Below are 18,997 nucleotides of genomic sequence, written 5' to 3'. Positions count from 1 at the left end.
CGTGGTGCCTTTCAGGTCACGCGCATACATTTCACAATACAATATCGCTCTGCTGACTCAGTACAATCACTGTGGTGATAGCCGGTACTTAGCACCTAGTTTCATGGTAAAATCACTTCACGAGTTGATGTAACAAATTATTACCTATCACAAGGTGGCGTAGACAGCGGCAACGGTGGATGCAGGGCATTCGCGCTAGGCAGCGGCGGGGGGGGAGCACTAGGAGGGGGTCGGCACTCCTTTCCGCCCGAGTCTATGAGGTCAGCAAGGGGCGCGGCCACCGCCCCTCTTTGAGCCTCCTCCGGGYGCACTTCCGCGTTTGCCTCGGAGCTCGGACCAGCCGGCTCCGAGGAAACTTCCGCTTTCTGGAATGCGGCAGGTGACGACGCTGACGATGCCCCCCCCTCGGAGTTCTCCCGCACCCTTTGCAGTGCCTCCTCGACAGTTTGGTACGCTGCTGTTAAAGTCTCTAGTACGGTGTTCCAAAATGCACAAACAGCTTTTATTTCCTTTTCCCCCTTCTCGCCTCCCTCAATCGTCTTCTGCCACATTGTTCCCCCAAAGTCTCGCCACTCAGACACCAAAAACAACAGGTGGGTGTCAGAAAAGTGACCCCAACGCCGTCCCAACTTGATCAGATTGTGTACCTGCTTCGCCGGGGCATCTATCCCTCTCTTAGAGAGGATTCCGACGAGCAACGTGGCTGCAGCCTCAGTTTCCATAGCTGCGCCTGAGAGGTGGGGCGCGACCCCACGCACCAGCGTCTGCTTTGCTTCTGCCCCAAGCAGCGCCTCTCTCAGCCGTCGTTTCCCACTTCCCTCCTCTAGCTGCTTACCGCAGTCTCGGAGATCTTAGTTGAGCGCAACCATCCTCTTATCGGTAGTCTCGGAAATCAACCATCCTCTGCTACCAGATGTTGGAGTGGGAGACGGACCCGGAGTAACGATGAGTCTCAATATGAGTATGGTCATTCTCCCTTTATTAGAGCTTACACAGAGTATATATAGACAAGCAATAAGCATGCACTAGCAGTAGCTGTATGATTGGTTTACAGTCTCTGTTCACGCGCCTAAAGCGAATACACGATTGGTGCAAAGTTGCTGTTCACGTGGAGGGGCTTATCAGCCCCCTCCTTTACTTGTTTACCACTACTTGCCTTCCCCTTCTGTAATGGTCTAGCGTGGAGGGGCTTATCAGCCCCCTCCTTTACTTGTTTACCACTACTTATCTTCCCCTTCTGTAATGGTCTAGGAATGCTCAAGGACAGTTCACATAGCCGCAGGGATCCTCCCTCTATTGTGAAGACAGGATTGCTCACTTCTAAGAGATCATGCCCCTTTTCACTTAACCATTCTTCCACAATGTGATAGATGTGTTCAAGCTGGCAATTTTTTTTTTAATTTTCTTGTTGAACAAAAGTATTCTTTGGATTGGTAAGGTGGGTATCAAAAGCAGAATGACTTTGCATCTGCTAAATCTTTGAAGTGGACCTTCCTCTGTTGAGGTCCCCAAAGAAGACCGGAAGTCTTTTAACTAAAACCAAACAACTGAAAACTAGGTTTTATTGAAGTAAAATGTAGACTAATTTTTTTAAATATGGAAATTCAAAGCAACTGTGCAAGAGAAAACATATACAAAAATGTTTCTACAATATTCTGCTGTGTTCTTGGTGTACTTGAAATGTTGGCATAGGGAATACATTTTGAATGATTTTGTGTTGCAGAACGCTCTTCTTCGTTGCCTCCAGTCCCTAGGAAGTTCTTTCTTTCACCTTTGAGGCCTGGCTGTCTGCTCCTTTCAGTGTAATCTCTCAGTCTTCCTGCATGAGCTGCAAGTTCCCAGCTCCTTGTGTGCGTGTGCTGCCACCTGTGATGCCTTGCTCTCTCTGGGATGTTCTTTTCCCTTAGGATGCACAGTAGTTCCCAAGGGAAGGAGCAGTCTCTTTCTCCCTCCACATGATCCATCTTTCTCCCTCTTCTGAAAAGAACATAACAAAAATTTAGAATGAGCAAATCAAATGCGGTCATTCACTCTGAGAATCAGTTTTTTGTTTTCCTTAGTTTTTGCTGTTCTTTTTGGAAATAGGGGATTTAACAAGTTGCTGAATACCTTTTTGTTGATCGTGATGTCTAAAATAAGCAGAACATTGTATGTGAAGGTGATATTTATTTTTATATATATATGTTTTTGTTGAGTATTTCACTACTGATTCTTTTTCAGAAGCAATGTGGCCTGATACAGTTTCCTGCATTATGGAATATCTAACTGTGTTCTTCTTGTCGTTGCCGTAGGGAAAGTGGTCAGTGAGAGTAGCTTCATCTTAATTGTGGAAAACCTATCTGAGATAGACTGAACAAAAAGGAACAGATTAACCCTCTGTCATAGCTGTTTCCTTTGTTGGCATTCTGTTGTTTGTGAAGTGGTTGTTAGTGTGTTAGTTTTGTTCCTTCTCCTCCTTCTGCTGAACAGCTGTCATCAGGGTTTTTGTGGTAGCTGGCCAAGGTTTGATGCATAGTGTTTGCACGTGTTTTCACATTATTTCCTTTCAATTTAGTGGCGCATATAAATTTTTTTTTCTTTGAGTTTTATTTGTTGATATTAAGTTTCTGGGCAATTTAAATGTCATTTTTATCACAGGGCTGGAATAAATGTCTAGACTAATCTTCAAAAATGGTCCTAAAAATGCCCCCTTTTTGTGAAAAGCAAATGCAGATAAAATACAGAACAAGGTTCTCTCCTCCATTCCACTTTCCAAGAACAAAATGTTTCCAAGAGCAACTTCAAGACTTGATTTATGATGTAAAACAAAAATAGCAACAATAAATTAATGTTGTTGATCAGCAACACAGTGAAAGACCAAATTTGACTAAGTATCTGCAAAACCTGTGTCTGAAATTGTCTTTCTGCTCTTTTCAAACCAGTTGCTTCATCTGCCCTTGTAGTATTTTACCACACACAGTAACCTCCTAATAACCCTGCTCAGGCTCATTTCTTGTCTGCAGTCAGCTGTCTTAGGCCATCTACTTTAGCTCTCCACATGGAGTCTGCCTTTGGTCTTTGGTATTAATGTCTTCGAAATCTGTATTAATAAGGGCATCATGATGATCTGTCACACTGAAAAGAACCTCATAGCTGTAAACTTAAAGAATGCACTTTTCCTAGCCAGCACAGTCAAAGAAAGAGGTCTCCATAATGAATGCGTGTTAAATCTACTACTAGCCTATCATCATTTCTGTGTGATAACACCTGCTGATTTTTCAGTTCCTGATTTAGTTCAAAGTTTTACAAGGGTAAATTTTTTTTAAAAGATTGTGGATACTTTCTGAATTCTCTTGTGAGAAATTTTATGAATTCATTCAAATTATTAGATATGCTTTATGTTTCTGTATTGAGCAAAGTTGCCTTCCTTAAAACACTGAGTCACTGAGACTGTGTAAGGATTCACTCATTATTGCTTCTACCTCAAAAAAGATGGAAAAGATGTATAGTTAATCTGTAAGAGCTGATTATTTAACTTACCTACTGCCTTACTTTAGTCATGGTTACCATGGCCAAAAATATCAAATGAATTTTAAACAATATTTTTTTCTTCCCCTTACAAATAGGAAAAATGGCTTAACTGCTGAGAGGGAAAACTTTTTATAGGTAGGCTTTGTATTTTTAGTTATTGTATGCCAATACTTGATAGAAATATGTTTCTCTAAAGTGGAAGTGTGTGCTGATTACTTACTTCATGAGTACAGAAAATACCTTTCTGAGGCCAGTGAAAGTGAGTATTTGGAAAAAAAAAAAATTTAAATAGGGCTGTGGTCTTTGCCTGCTGCAATGGGAAAGGTGGTTTTTTTCTTAGTTGCCAGCTATTGCTAGTGAGATATTTGCTTCTGCAGTTTGTTTACTGGGGTACAGGCTCTTCTGTGTCGTCCCTACCCTTACTTCTGTGTATTAGCAAACCTTTAGGACCATGCTTTGGGCTGTAGATACCTATTTGTTTTCAATAAAGGAAAAATGTAACAGACCTCACATATGTTAATGAACATATATTAATGAACCACTCCCTTCCCCGACCTCTGTTCTCATGCATCAGTGCCGTGATGCGGCAACATTAAAATGTCTGAGATGGCAAGGGGTAGAACGGAAGGCTCCTTGTCTTAGATAATTTCCAGCTTGATGTATCTTAATATTCTTTTCCTGCTGGGCACTGCAGAACATATGCCTGTGTATTCAAAGGAAGAATGTTATGTTTTGCCTGTTTTTTTTTTTGTTTTTGTTTTTAATATTCCTCCCAAGGACTAAAACAGGTGAAGCCTATATTTAAAATTTAACACCTTTGCTTGCATCCATTTATAACTGGTACATTCACTACCTATGGGAGATTGCTTTGCAGCTCTTCATGTGAACAATGCCTGCTTTTGAAGTTAAGGTGGCTTTCCAGGTTCATGGTAGCACCAACAACAGTCAGTACAATGCATTATACTCCTTCCAGTGCAGGAGTATTATAACAGACCTTGGGAACTCCAGAATCTAATATTACCAATATCCTGGATGATTGATTAGGGAAAAAGAGAACTTTCATTAAATTTCAGCAATTTTTGAATAACCTCCTTCATTTCTTCAGAATTCTGGGACTCGTGCTAAATGAAGAACAGTCGTCTCTAATGTCAATCCAGACTAAAGGACTTATCAGGAATGCAATTTGTATTTTTGAGGTATGCTAGCAAAAGTGTACATAAACTTTCATGATCTCAAGACAATATTCACTGTCTTTTGGTCACCGTATCATGACTGTACATTCAATAAGCTTCATCTTTAGTGTCCACCAGTATGATTCAGGGTGGTTTACATGCCTAGCAAATAAGGCTTAAAAAAAGTAAATTCAAAGCCTTTGAATACTTATATTTTTCTCTTGATGGGATAGAAAACACCCAGACGCAATACTTGTCATTGCGCAATACTCGACTTCAGTGTTACTGAAAACTATAGTAATGGATGCATTGCATACTAGGTTGTTGTGTCTGTATTCTGATTTCATTAGTTTCTTGATCTGTTAGTTCACATGTACGCTTACCTCTTGGCTTAGGCCTTCTCACTTGAGCCACAAGGGCAATACATAATCCCATCCTTCTCTAGACCTTGCAATTATGGTAAAATACACATAAGAGTAAACTATCTTGTAAAATTCAGTTTTCTGTACTGATAGATAAAGTTTTGAGGTAATAGAAGTTCAGGTTCTGCAGAAAATTGCAGTGGACTGTAGCTTCCATGGCAGCAGATTAGGACACGGTTCCATGATAGTCTAAGCAAATCCCAGGACTTCATTGTCATCCTTATGTTCTGTTCTTTCAGGAATTCATTTGATCCCGTAGTGGTCTCATTCAGGAAGCTGAATTAGAAGAAAATWATTTTTTTAGGAATGTGGAGAGAGTTAATTTTCTGTCAGTTTGGCTCATTGAACCGTCTCACTGTAGTGTCACGTGAATGCCAATACTAGCACTGCAGAGAGGTTTATTGGGAATGGGGGAATAAGAATGCAACAGCACTGATTTAGATTGGCTTAATAATCTGTTGTAGAATTGTAACCTCAGTGTATTTGCAATATGTTATCTTTATCAGTGCATTTTTTTTACAAGGATATGAACACTATTGTTGTTCTATTGAACTCAGATGTTCTCTTGAAACAGAACAGATGCCTGTCTTGGTTTCTTTTCAGTTATCCTCTGTTTTTGCATCTTGTGGATAATTATAAAGGAAGGCTTTGGTTTAGTAGATATAGCATTTATGTTTGGCAGGTTTCCAATTTGATCTCCTACATGCTTCATGTGCCAATTTACTTTTCCCCATAATTCAGATTAGTCCTTTTGACTGAGGGTGAATAGTATTGTTTGAAAGCCAAACTTCTTCTCCTACTTGATACTATAATAATTACACTTCTCTGATTATTTTGTAGCTGTTTCAATGATACTTTGCCTGAAAGAGTTTGTTACGTTATCAATACTGAGATTTTTGTCCTCTCCAAACATATATGATCTCCAAATGTATTCTGAGATGTGTTATGGTATTTTTAAAGCAGCTAAATAGGATTCCATTACACCTCAAATTTAAATAAGATTATTTGTTATTTTCCTGATTTATTGTTAAGTTATTTGACTCTGGTTTTGAACTTAGGTATCAAAGAGAATAATTGAATGTGTCTTTCATTAATGTGCAGTTTTGTATGTTGTAGTTGACTTGTATGACATAAGTTGCGTACTATATTATGTCATTGCCTTCAATCTGTTTTAAAATAGTTATAGTTAACCATAACTAAAATAGTTTAAAAAAAAATTACATTTAGCTAAAACAGATTTTTGCCCACCATGGATGAAGGATAGTTAAACTATATGGGCTCAATAATTCCYTTCCATACTGTTTTCTGTTACTGACTGTAAGTTTCATGCATGGATGTGTTATCTTTCAAGACAACGTTCATGTCATTGCTTTGCTTTTGGTGCATGACAAAAGAGAATCCTTATCCAAGGTTAAAAAAAAAAAAAGTTTAACTACATACCTAAAATTCTTTATGAGAAGCTCAATTTCAGTGGGTTTACTTACATGGATTAATCTGAGTATGTCCTTAAATGAACTGCTGAATCAGTGTAAAAAAATTACCAGTTTTAGACTGCCTATAAACCTTCATGCACTGGTTAATTGGTTAAAGGTGCTAATGAAATGTAGCTCAGCATCAACACTACGTAGTGCGACTACAAAGTGATTCTGATCTATGATGCCAGTTTCTACATTCTAGTTAATAGTGGAAAACATTTCATTCTGAAGCATTTAAAGACTAGATCAACATGTTTTGAGGTCCAAGACTTCATTCAGTACAGAGCACAGTAGCAGCTGAATGTTTCATGCATTGATTTTCTTTTTTATTTGCCTATGAGCCTGTAATGCTTTCCATAAATTGGAACACACTGCTTTAAGAAAAGTAAAATCTGTTCAGTTATTTGTATGCAACCCATTGTATTAGAACTACTGCATAATTAATTCTGTTCTAATTGTCCCTAAACTGTGTTTATATGTTACTCTGAGTACTACACATCCTTAATAGTGATTCAGAGCTAGTTACCTGATGATACTTCTAATTGTTTATTTTATCATATGAAGCCAGAGCAGGGTATTTCAACCTAAAAGCTAAACGTGATAAAAGAAAATCCAGTTCATGTAGTATGAGAACAGAATGTAAATATGACACTACTGATTGATATCAGATGAACATTGCTGCTGCTGAAAGATTTGGGTTTAACGTTTAATAAAACAACAGTAGATGATATAATTAGTCAGTGTCACTGTTCATCCTGTGTAGAAGTATGCATCTGGAAAACAGAAAAATTGTAGGAGAATGGAAGGACACAGATCCATAAATCCAGTTATTAGTGAGAAAAGGAGAGTTATCTGATAGCTCTGCTGATAAAGACAGCTCTATCCCCATTTGACTTAGCTCAATATTCATTAGTTACATGTTCTGTCATTGGAAGTAGTTACCCAATAGAGCTATGTCGGTTGGTAAGCTAATTTACAAGGGACAGCCTTAGCTAACTAGCTTTGTGCTTCCAGTACACTGCCAGCAAAGAGGTCTTGTACTGCTCCACTGTCAAGCCCGTTTCAAGGGTTGCTGGGAAATAGACTTGCCTTTCTTCACGTTCTGTTTTTGTCACCTCCCAAATTTCTCTGCCTTCATTCTGTTGCATCTCTCTTCCTAGTGTTCAAATTGGTGGCTCATCAAGAGTTTCAGGCAGTAAATCACATCTGAAATTCAGGTGAAAGAAGTGTTTATAAGTTTGAAACACTTATACTAACTTTAGCATCATGGAGAAACTTTTATCAACCTTAAGTATTCTCAGGCTTATAAAATCAACTCTGGAATTATTAGTTCCAAATTGGGCTACCTATTACTTGTAGTAAAGACAATGTTTTGCCTCTGGTTTTCTATTTCCTGCCAAAAGCCACAGATATCAAAAATCTTTTTTTTTTTTTTTTTTTTTTTTTGAGGGATGCTTTTGGGGCTATGCTAATGATTTTCACAAAATTCCTGGCTAGTCCCAGGGCATAAATATCATATACCAGTTTTTTTTCTCATGATGAAGATTCCTTTATTCTCTGATTTGGCCACTGAGCTGTGATCATCCTAAGGAGAGGATCCCTAGTGTATTAGATAACCTCAGTTTAACAGCTGATAGGTCCTCAAAATCCAGTCTGTAGTCTAGACTTGTAATATGGCCAAGGGTCTTTCTCAGTATGTTTTTTTTTTTAAATTTATTTAGTATTTGTGTRTTAGTAATATGCAGTCTTCCTGAGCAGGCAGAACGCTTACCTTTGCCTGGAGTCAAAAGGAGCCATATGCTGTAGAAGATACAGTTTAATATTTTATATTAATATATAGTTAAATATAGTTATAGTTATATTAAAATATAGTTAACTTTCACTAATAAAAATATAAGGAACAGTGTAATATTATATTCTATACAGGTATAGTAAGATGATCATAGGAGGCCAAGTAATATTGCATTATAATAGAAGCTACTGTGGGAATCACTGTTAGACTTCCTCTCTCCTTGGGCCATTGGATCACAGGTTTAGCATGCAAATAGTTCTCTTTTTTTAGTTTTCCTAACCCATCTCTTGTTTAACACTATAATTACTTATGAGTAGGGAACATACGGTAAATGGAGGACAGAGTCTTTCTTGGCTGTTGTATGGATTGTGGGGTAGGAGATGACATGAAGAAACTGTTACGCTGTACTGATGCTGAGATGTATTAACATTCAGGTTAGTGCAGTGAGGATGTCCCTGTGACTTCTGTTTAATTTATGTCTATCCACTACTGACATAAATTAAACAGAATTTTTTAAGTGGATCAGTGTAATGGAAATGTCTGTTTCATTTTTCTTTCTTCTAACCCCCCAATTTAGTAGTATTAAGACTGTTTCCCATTGTTGTTTGTAGGTCAATAATGACTGACTTGTACTACCTCAGTCAAACAGATGGAGCAGGAGATTGGCGAGAAAAAGAGTCCAAAGATCTAACTGATCTGGTACAGAGGAGAATAACTTACCTTCAGGTAAGAAGGGTTTAGAAGAGCTTTTAAATAAAAAGAAGCATTAAAAAAAATTGCTATAGCGCTAAACTATGCCCTTGTAATAGAATAATTAAATGACAGTTTTAAGTGAATATTTATAGATAAATGAATTGCATGCAAAAGAAATAAGGAAGTTCATTTCAAATATGATTTTATGTGTATATGGAACAATAATATTTCAAGGAAGAGAGGATAATAAAAAATAACTATTCAGTTTTAATTGTAACCAGGTAAAAATATCTCTTTTTTATATTATTATTTTATTTTACTTTTTTTCTGGATTCATGGTTTCTGTTAGACTGTACTTTGCAGTTTGGGTCCTGTATTTTTAGAAGATAGACAAATCTCTGTTTTGTATTTTTGATTCTTTAGACTCTCAAAATGCATACATTCATACATATGATGCTGAATATATGAAAGTCCTTTTGAAAAATATGAGTATGCAAGATTGACGTTTGTATAGTAAGTTATCCAGTCCTGGAGTGTTTCAACCAGTGTGTGAGATTTCACATGTGTGCATATGTGTGAGTGCATAAATCCTTTATATTTATAAAGCTGTGTGCATGTGTGTGTAAAATTTAAAACAAAACTTGATCTGAACATTTTGGGACTTGCATTCATACATGAATGCATGCTGCTATTTATATAGTGATCAAAAAGATATTTGATGCAATCTGTTGTATTTGTATCCAGCTTGTTCTTTCTCACATGTGTGCACCTCACTGCTCCTTTCTGTATAGCATCCCTACTGTCTCACTTTTTCTCTCTATTTAAACAGCTAAATCTTTTGGCCAGATTTTCATCATTTCACATTTAATGTTCAAACTTTGGAACCTCCTTCTCTGTTTGTAAAATAAAAAAAAAAAAATCCTTGTGGAAAAAACTGTGTAAATAACACAGGAGGTATCACTTTGTTGTCTTCCTTCAACTCCTTCTTCCAAACTGTTCCTCATTCCTCCATTTTTGATGTGACTGTTTAGCAATGGTACACTGTAACTACTAACTACTTTTCATGCTGATAAATATGATCTTTCTGTACCTTGTATTTCTCTTTCTCTACAGTATCCATTTGTTGTCTTTCTTATCTAAACATCAGGACAGTGTTCATCTTTCTGTTTTGTGTTTTACAGTGTTTGGGGCCTTAATTCAAGATTGAGATTTCTGTGTACATAAAATGAATAACAAAAGTAATGGAAGCCTTAGAGAATGAAAGCCCCAACCTGAAGCTTTAAACAAACACTTACATTGTTTCTAGTGAAAGTGAAATAAATTTACTTATTGAGAAAGGAGCTGGGAACCCAGTTAGCTTCTCCCAAAATTTATTTAGATACGTATTGTATATGACAAAGGCCTTTCCAATCTCTAGAGGTCATTTATTCTCATTTAATAAAAATGTAAAAACAATATTAAAAAAGAAACCAGTATACCAACAGTGAAGTAACTGAGAGTGACTGCTAGGTGATGGATATTAGGAAAGTTGTATTGCCACTGTGCATCACATCCAATTTTCATTGAATACATTATCCAGTTGTTTCATATGGAAGGATCTAGAAACTATACAGAAGGGGCATGTGCTTCCTTGTCTTTGAGGCTTAAATCAAGGAATGATGATACATGTTTTCCAAAAACTAGCTCTAGCTTTGGTAAATATTGACTTTTTTTTAGCAATGTAACTGTTCAGTTCCTCAAAAATATCACTAAATTCTTGGCTTTAACAGCAGCAATACATTTCAAAAGTTAATTGGATATTTTATGAATAAATATTATTATCCTGTTTGTTCTATATCTGTCTGTCAGTTTAGAATTTGAAGCATTTCAGCTGTAGATGCTCAGTTAAAGTTATACTAAAATGCGAAATAGAAATGTGCAGTGAGCCTTCTCTCACTAAACTGTTCTTTCTTTCATATACTTGCTGTGTTTCTTTTTATTCTTCTCTTTTTTCAGGGTAAACATACCTAATCTTCTCAATCATTCTTCATGTGCAAGTTTTTCTAATACCTTTATTTTATTATTCCTGGTGTTTTCCATGAGCACTAATTCTTCACTAGGCTATTAGAAATGGGCATCCACTAGTGGACAGGTGACAATGAACTACTGATTTTTAGAAGAGCACCCGTATATGTTTTTTTCTATCTTATTTTTAATGCAGCCTGCCTGAAGTTTTGCTTAGCTAATAATAGGTCTTCCTTGAATGCATGTCATTATGGAGCTATTGAAAATGATGCCCAAGATTTTTAATTCAGCTAAATTTTGAATCTTGAACCTTTTTTCTTCCACTGTATGTATTTTAAATTTAGTTATCAATACAATATTCCACTTGTCAGTTGGTTCATGTTTACTTTGGTTAGTTTCTTCTGCAATTCATGATGATCTTCTCCACACTTGACTAATTTAAGTAATTTGTTAGATATTTAATGCAACTGCTTTACCTTTTACTATTTTTTCCATGTTTGATGTATGATAGTAGTAGTCCTACTGAGCCAACTAGAGGCCACTTCTGTGTGTACTTGCCGTTTCTTACTACTTTTATAGTCTGGATTTGATCTTTGATCATACTTTGGCTCTTACTCCATGCCTACTTTGTTTCTTTGAAGGTTATTTATTAAAAGACAGAAGTAATTTTATATGAAAATCAGAGAAATTACACTGTAGCAAAAACTTAAAATATCATTTTAATAGGAGAGGATGGTTTAGTGTCAAAATATGTTTATGAATGATGATTTACCTCCAGGTCTATACTGCTGTCATTGTTCATATAACTAACTCAGACTCTGAGGCATGGTAACTGAATGAGTGCAACACATCTTAGAATCACCCAAAGTTGGAGTGGAAACGTAGCCTACTCTTCAAAGCTAGGAAATGTTGTTTCTAATGAGTCTTTGAGATGGGACGTTCACATGTACAATTACTGTCATCTCTTTCCCTTGTTTTCTTGTTCCTCTGTCTGAAAGAAACAGAAGGGTGCAAATTCTTGCCTACGTGTCTGTGCACTGAGCTGCACATAGGCTTTTGGAGCCCCTCTATGATTATTGTAGAGACTGAAATGTCTCCTGTCCTGAATGACTGTTGCAAGTAATCCTCCCAAATTGGAATATGTCTGTGACTACACATCTTGAAGACAAGTTGACCTGTTTTCCAGTAATTATGTTTAAAAATACATGTGTGAGGATTTCAGGATTTTGAAAAGTATAGTGCTAACTGGGAGTATGTAACATAAAGCAATACATGGTCTGAAACTACAGATATGCACCTCTGTTGCTAATAAAACCATATACAAAGGCAAAGCAACAACCTCCTTCCTCCCACACACATTCAATTCCAGCAAGAACTATGTGGAACATATTAATAAAATTATTTTTGGTGAAGAATAATAGTGCAGTATAGTTTTACTGGGACATGTTGAATAGTGACAGCTGCATTATTTTGGGACATCTAGGGAAATCATTTAGTTGAATGATTGTGAATAGTGATGACTGCTGCTTCATTTGGATGGCATTACCATAAATGTGATTTAATGAGGCAACGTTTAGCTAGCTCCCTCTAGTAAGAGGCAATGCTTAAAAAGCTAGGAGCTTATATTTAAGCAGAAGACCTTATTTTCAGAAATGTTCATCATCAAACCATTGAAGAGAGTGTGCAGGAAAAATTCAGTATTTAAATTGTTGTACAAGGGTCCTATGGTACTGTATATTCTAAAAGTGAGATAGAGTGAGTAAATGACAGCAGTTTCTTTTATTTGTTTATTTAAGGAAGTTTGTGATTCAGTGTGCTGTGTTTCAGAAGCTGAAAAATATTTTTGTCTCAGATTTTCAGAAAAAGAACAGGTGGAAAAGGTTACTCAGTATGCATCATCATCATCAATTATAATAGTTGGGTTTGCCACAGTCATACTGTTTGTATGAGGATGTGTATGGTGTTAGATATGCAAAAAAAAAAAAAAAAAAAAAAAAAAGAGTAAGTTGCTTAAATATGTTATTATGAAGTTTCCAGATTTTCTAGTATTTGTGATGATTTAATGCCTAACTTAAATTTTTCTGCCTTAAAAAGATATTAAGTCCTCTCTCTCTTTCTCTCCCTTTGAAGTTAACTGTGTATTTTTAATAAAAGCATTCATTCTAAAAAAAGGCTCTGGGCACTTTGCCATCATACATGCAAAGAGATGTGCCCTTTACAACTGGCAATCTTGAAAAATATAAGCTTGTACCCTTCAGTAATTCAAATCTAAGCATTATACCTTTTCCCAGTTGTTCTACTTCTGTCAAGAAACAAATAGCAGTTGTAGTTTGCTCTAGGAATTGATAAATTCAAACTAATTTGAAACAAAGGCAAAAGTAAATTCCAAAGTGGAAAAATTCTCTTAGAAAATTCTCCATCAGCACTTTATACTGTTTTATTCAAAGAGAGGGACTCTGGCTGAAGGACTTGAGCACTGTGTGGTTGAGGACACTGTTCTGGGAGAAGAGACAATTTATCTAATGGGTGGACCCTATAGCACTGCAGTCTTCTGTGGTAGAGTCAGCATTCTCAAATTTTATTTGAAAGCTTTCTGGCATTTACTGCAAATATATATAATCCTGCAAATATATATAATTCACTTACTCAACAAGTAAAATGTCATCTGTGCCTGTTCTAGTTTCTGAATAGAGTTAAGATGTAGACCTAAGCATAGCACATTTTAATAATCTTGTCTTGAAATGGTAAAGGCATGATTTATGCTAGCAAGACAGATTGTTGAAGAAGGCTATATCCTTAAGCTTAACTGACATGCGTTCCTGACCACAAATGCTATTTGATTATCTAGATAGGACTGCAGCTGCACTGCAGATTTTAGGTTATGAAACATCTTCAGTTTAACCTTTTTTAATGCTGATTTTTCTAGGGAAGTAAGTGGGGAGGTTAGAGGCAAGAAACAGTGCATCAGCTGGAGAAGACTGAAATTTGCACTTTTTTAGGTACCAAAGAATACCCACAGAAAGGACCCATGAGTTAAAAACTTATAGGAAACTTGTTTTCTTTAGTTCTGGTACTTCCAGAATTACTTGAATTGTCTTGAGATGAAGCTTGTAGCTAGAAAATTATATCCTTTAAATAGTTAACAAATAATGAAGCTCTCTTAAAAACACTTTTTTTTTTTTTTCAAAGAAAGGCTTCTATATTTGGCCTACTTCAGGTTCAGAAGTCTGAGCTGAACTGAAAATTTGTTACAAAGCCCCAGAACTCTTGTTCTTGCCCGAGGGGCAGGTACTGTAGTTGGAGTATCATGCCCAATCCTCCTCACCGTCCCCCCCAAAAACACTCAGTGGGAGATTGTCGTACTTGCAATGGATTCTCAAGAATGTTTGTAATTTCATATGTGTATCTTTCATTTTATTTCATGACTATATATTTTAATAGTTTTAAATTGCCACCTGGAATTCTTTGGTAGATTTAAATTTAAATGTGATTATATCTATAACTCAGCATTTTGTTCTGTGAGTGGTCTGTGGATTATTATTTTTTATTTATTTTTTGGTTGCACATCTCCTTGGCACTTGTCTCTTGGTTTTCTGTAAACAATTTCTTTCACTGTGTATTGAACAATCTTTACTGTTTGATATTATAAACTCATCTATATTTTCCAGTTCTTTTCCCATTTTTGGCAGATTGCTGAATTAATTACACAGCACTGGATGAGTGATTTGATTTCTTCCTTGTAAGATTAAAAACAAAAACAAAACAAAAAATTAGGCATATGGATGAGGCTAAGCATTTAAAGTCGATCTTTTGGCAAAATAAAAAGGGCCTAAAATAAAACAAAAGAATAAATGAGCAAATAGTTAGCAGGCGACAGGCCCATTTTTCTGACATTGTGAGAAGGTTTAGAAAGGGACTGAATACTTTCTACAGTTACATTATTATGAGAAAATGTAATTAAGATTTAACTTTTGAGTATGTCTTGAGACATGTATTGGGTCATCTTCTGTAACTACTTAGTAATTCAGTATCTAAAAGTATGATATTAGGGTAATAACTGCTTTACTAAGTATGATCACTGCTGATATCTATATAAAATTTTGTCTAGAAGTTGTCAATAGTTGCTTGAGTAGCGCAGAGCAGTTAGTCCATCAGTGTGCTGGGATGTACTCAAAGGGAAGCTTGTTTCCTGGAGCAGGGTAGGTGAGAGCTAGAGGAGTTAACGTTAGAGGCAGAAAGGCTCCCTTTCTCTCCATACTGCACACACGTGCTAGTAATAGCGTAAAAGATCAAATATGTACTATTTCTGACCAGGGAAGGAACAAAATTTTCTTCCAGCAGCTGGAAGAAATTTCTTCTGTCRTCTGCTTTATTCCCCACAGATGGAGGTGGAGCTAGTAGGAAAAGGACCCATTAAAAGTGACAGAACAAAGAAAGGGCAGTAGAGGACTGTGTGAATTACACTAGTGATGACTAGGGTGACAAGCACCTTTCCTGGGCATCATTCACATCAAAAACTGGGATTTTCCACAAAATTTGGGCAGAACTCTGTTCTCCAGCAGTCTGTGTAGTATTAAGCAATAAAATATTTACTGAAAATATAAAAATGAGCCCTTTTGTTAATGAACATTATATCGGGTGTGTCAGGTTACCTTGTAATTTGTAGCAGACTGCCTGCCCACTCGGCTCTGATTAATTTCTCCTCATTCATAGGATGAGAAGACATTGCTCTAAACTTTTTGTTATTAAAAAAACAACACAGTCATTTCTCTTGTAGTAAAATGTATGTTAAGCAGCAGTGTTTAATTTTGCTAGTTTGTCGTGTGTTTTGACAATTCACGCACATTTGGAAGCAATGGAAGGTTATGCAGCATCGAAGCAGCACTTCTGACAACTCTCCACTCTGAGCCTGCTGACTCTGTGAATATACTAACCAACACCCCTGAAGAAGAAGGGTCCTTTGAGCACTGAGAGACCACTACCTCTACCATAGAAGTGGAAGATGGGGACCTGGAAATTGTCCTAATGCCGCTTTTATTCTAGCCAAACAATGACAGGATATGTCCCCAGTCACTGAAATGTAATATACTCTTAAACTGTGAGAACTGTTCGTGGTGTGCTTTTGACTCAAGCCAGGTGGTTTTCTTCCAGACAATTCTTTGGCACTGTTTGAGACTTAGCGCAAGGACCTTTTCATAAATGCACTGTATGTGGCCACCCTGTTTTAAGAGGTTAAGAGATTTTAATAGCATAGATGCAGGCTATTCTGTGCCAGTTAGAGTAAATTTTGAGCACATTTTATTTACTAGTATAGATGTAGCCTATGTTTATATATTTCAGATTATCATGTTTCTAGCAATTTGGATTTTATTTGATTTGTGTTGAGTTATCACTTGCTATTGCTGTATGCTAGTAATCTGAATTTAAAATACCAGGAACTATAGTTTTGGAGCCAGATATTACATTGAGAAAATATTGTGGTGTTTCATTATCCTTCAGCAGCTTACTGACTTCTTAGTGGAGTACGTTTTCCTTTTACTCAAGAGTACTCGGTCAGCCAGTAGGAATAAGAAATGAAAATTAATTCATGGTAGAAATGATTTGTTAGAGAGCATTAGACCTATTTAGTCACTTGTTTAATATAAAGAATTCTGTGACTAGCAATATGGTCCATTATCAACGTTCTTGCTGACTATACCATTTAAAATATTGCTGCTTGTATAGGGGAAAAATATCTACTACTGATAACTTTATAATTTCCCTCAAAACTTTTTCCAGGTTTTCAGTCATTTTACAAGACAATACCAGTTTATAGTAATCTCCCCAGAATTTTAGTCTCTCTCCTTTTCGGTTTAAATTAGAGCTAGAAAAATAAGATAAAAATTATTGTGTTCCAAGCTGTTTATTTCAACATATCTGGCTTTAATACCAGCAATATTAAATTCTTCAAGCTTTCTGCTAAACAGTTGTGAGACAATTGCAGAAGAATTTCAAAATATTAGGTCATACTCCAGTCATGTTATCTCTGACTGGATAATAAAATGGTAGATTACAGTCATGTGCACTGAATTTCAAGAGATGTACATGGGGGAAGATAGTCCTTAATGCACCTACACACCTGCAGTTGACTAATACTATTGAGTAACAAGATCTTGTAGTTACCACAGATAATTCTATGAAAACACCATTTCATTACTCAATAATATTCAAACAATTAAATTGGAAGTTACAACAGTGGGCTGCTGTACAAATTCCTGGTGCAACTGCATCAAGCGTATGGTGTACAGTTCTAGTCCCTAAGTGTCAGGAAGGATATCACAAAACAAGAAAACTTGAAGGGGAAAGTGATGTGGATGATGAAATATATGAACCTGGTATCTGTGAGAACAAAGTCGAAGTAGATCAAGACTTCACTCTGAATAAGAGAACTGAGAAGGGGATATGATGCATAAAGGTCTATAAAATCTTGAGTACCCTGGGGAAGTGAGTAAGAAACGACAGTCTGTTCTCTTCTAAAGAAGAGATACTTGAAGACAAGACTCTATTACTATGCTGCTCTTGCAGAATTAAGTTTAACGTTAAATTTAACAAGGCATAAATAGTTGGAGCAGTCAGTCACAATAGCATAGAATCTGCTTCAGTCTTATTAGTTGTTTGTGAAGATTTATATTGTCAGCATTCCTTTGGTGAACCATAGGTAACTAGCAATAACTTGTAAATAATTTTATTTAAAGGCCAGTCATTCCTGTTTGGTATGTCTTTAAAATGTTTTCATTTTCAAGAGGAAACAGGCATTCGAAAGTAACAGAAGGACTGTAGAAAACATTAACTATCAATATTTTCTAAAAACTTTCAGAGATTATCCCTTTCTAAATAGTTATGAAAAAGTTACTTTCAGCAAGAATTTTTGCTGTGTGAAAAAGAGAGGAAACCAGTCTTAATAACATGCTTTATGGTCCTGCTAATATCTCTAATGTTCCTTTTTGCACCCATTTTTGCAAAAAAAATTTGTGAAGTCGAGATTTTTTACGTCTGAACAAAAGTACCTTGCAAAGTCATTATATCCCTTTTAAAAAATGAAATAAAACCCAGCCTAAGCCAATTGATTCCTAGTGACAGACTTGTGTGTCCTATATTTTGACAAATACATTTTGCTAATGGTTTACTTCTGGCCAAAATAGATCTTAGGTTTATGGTCTAGTTATAGTATGTCACACAACGGTATTACAAGTCTTCTGAGATACTCTGTATAAAGTATGAATTTTTATAAGGAGTCCTTAAAACACCTAGATGTATCTTTCAAAAATAAAACAGATAAAAAGTAATGCATGATAAATATTTTCATCTCTCTTTGCATGTGACTTTCTCTGTTCCCTCTTGCCATTTGTGACAACTTTCTAAATGACAGAAAGAGGTTGCCTATAATTTTTCTTAGCCCAGATATTTCAGTTAAAAAGTAGCAACATAACAATACAGCAATGTATATTGTTATCTACTCTAGGCATTACGTACAAAAAAGTGCATTCTCAGTAAAAGTACAAGTAATGACCGGATAACAAAAGAATGTTTTACAATGATATTTTAAATAAAATAATCTTTGAATAAATGTTGAGGCTTATCCTCTTCAGCTCTGTCTGTATATTTGCAATAGAGGTGACAAAAGCCTTCTGAAAATGTATTTCTTCTTGTCTTTAGAATCACAGGGAATAGAATAACTCTCTTTATTTATTAAATCAATCTTTAGTATTTTTATTTAATATATTACTATTTTATATACTGATCTGGTACTTGTAATGACTAAATTAAAATAAATTAATCTCATTGCTCTGTTAGAAAGTTAGTATATAGAAGATAATAGAACTTTTTGGTGTTCTGCTATGCGAGACCATCAGGACCACCAGCAAGATAATGTGTACATGTGGTTACTGA

General features: G+C 36.0%; 1 protein-coding gene across 1 annotated transcript in view; it reads left to right on the top strand.

Moving 5' to 3' along the window:
• The first annotated feature begins 8,986 nt into the window (after positions 1-8,986).
• The window catches only part of FUT8 (fucosyltransferase 8), a 50,687-nt gene continuing 40,676 nt past the window's right edge, over positions 8,987-18,997 (top strand). Inside the window, exon 1 of the mRNA XM_026063687.1 lies at positions 8,987-9,097. Coding sequence (XP_025919472.1) covers positions 8,990-9,097 — 108 coding nt within the window. The 5' untranslated portion in view covers positions 8,987-8,989. The remainder of the gene's footprint in view (positions 9,098-18,997) is intronic.

Source organism: Apteryx rowi, unplaced genomic scaffold, assembly GCF_003343035.1.
Source record: "Apteryx rowi isolate R43461 unplaced genomic scaffold, aptRow1 scaffold_1005, whole genome shotgun sequence".
Lineage (NCBI taxonomy): Eukaryota > Metazoa > Chordata > Aves > Apterygiformes > Apterygidae > Apteryx > Apteryx rowi.
This window is presented reverse-complemented; position numbering and strand designations above follow the sequence as displayed.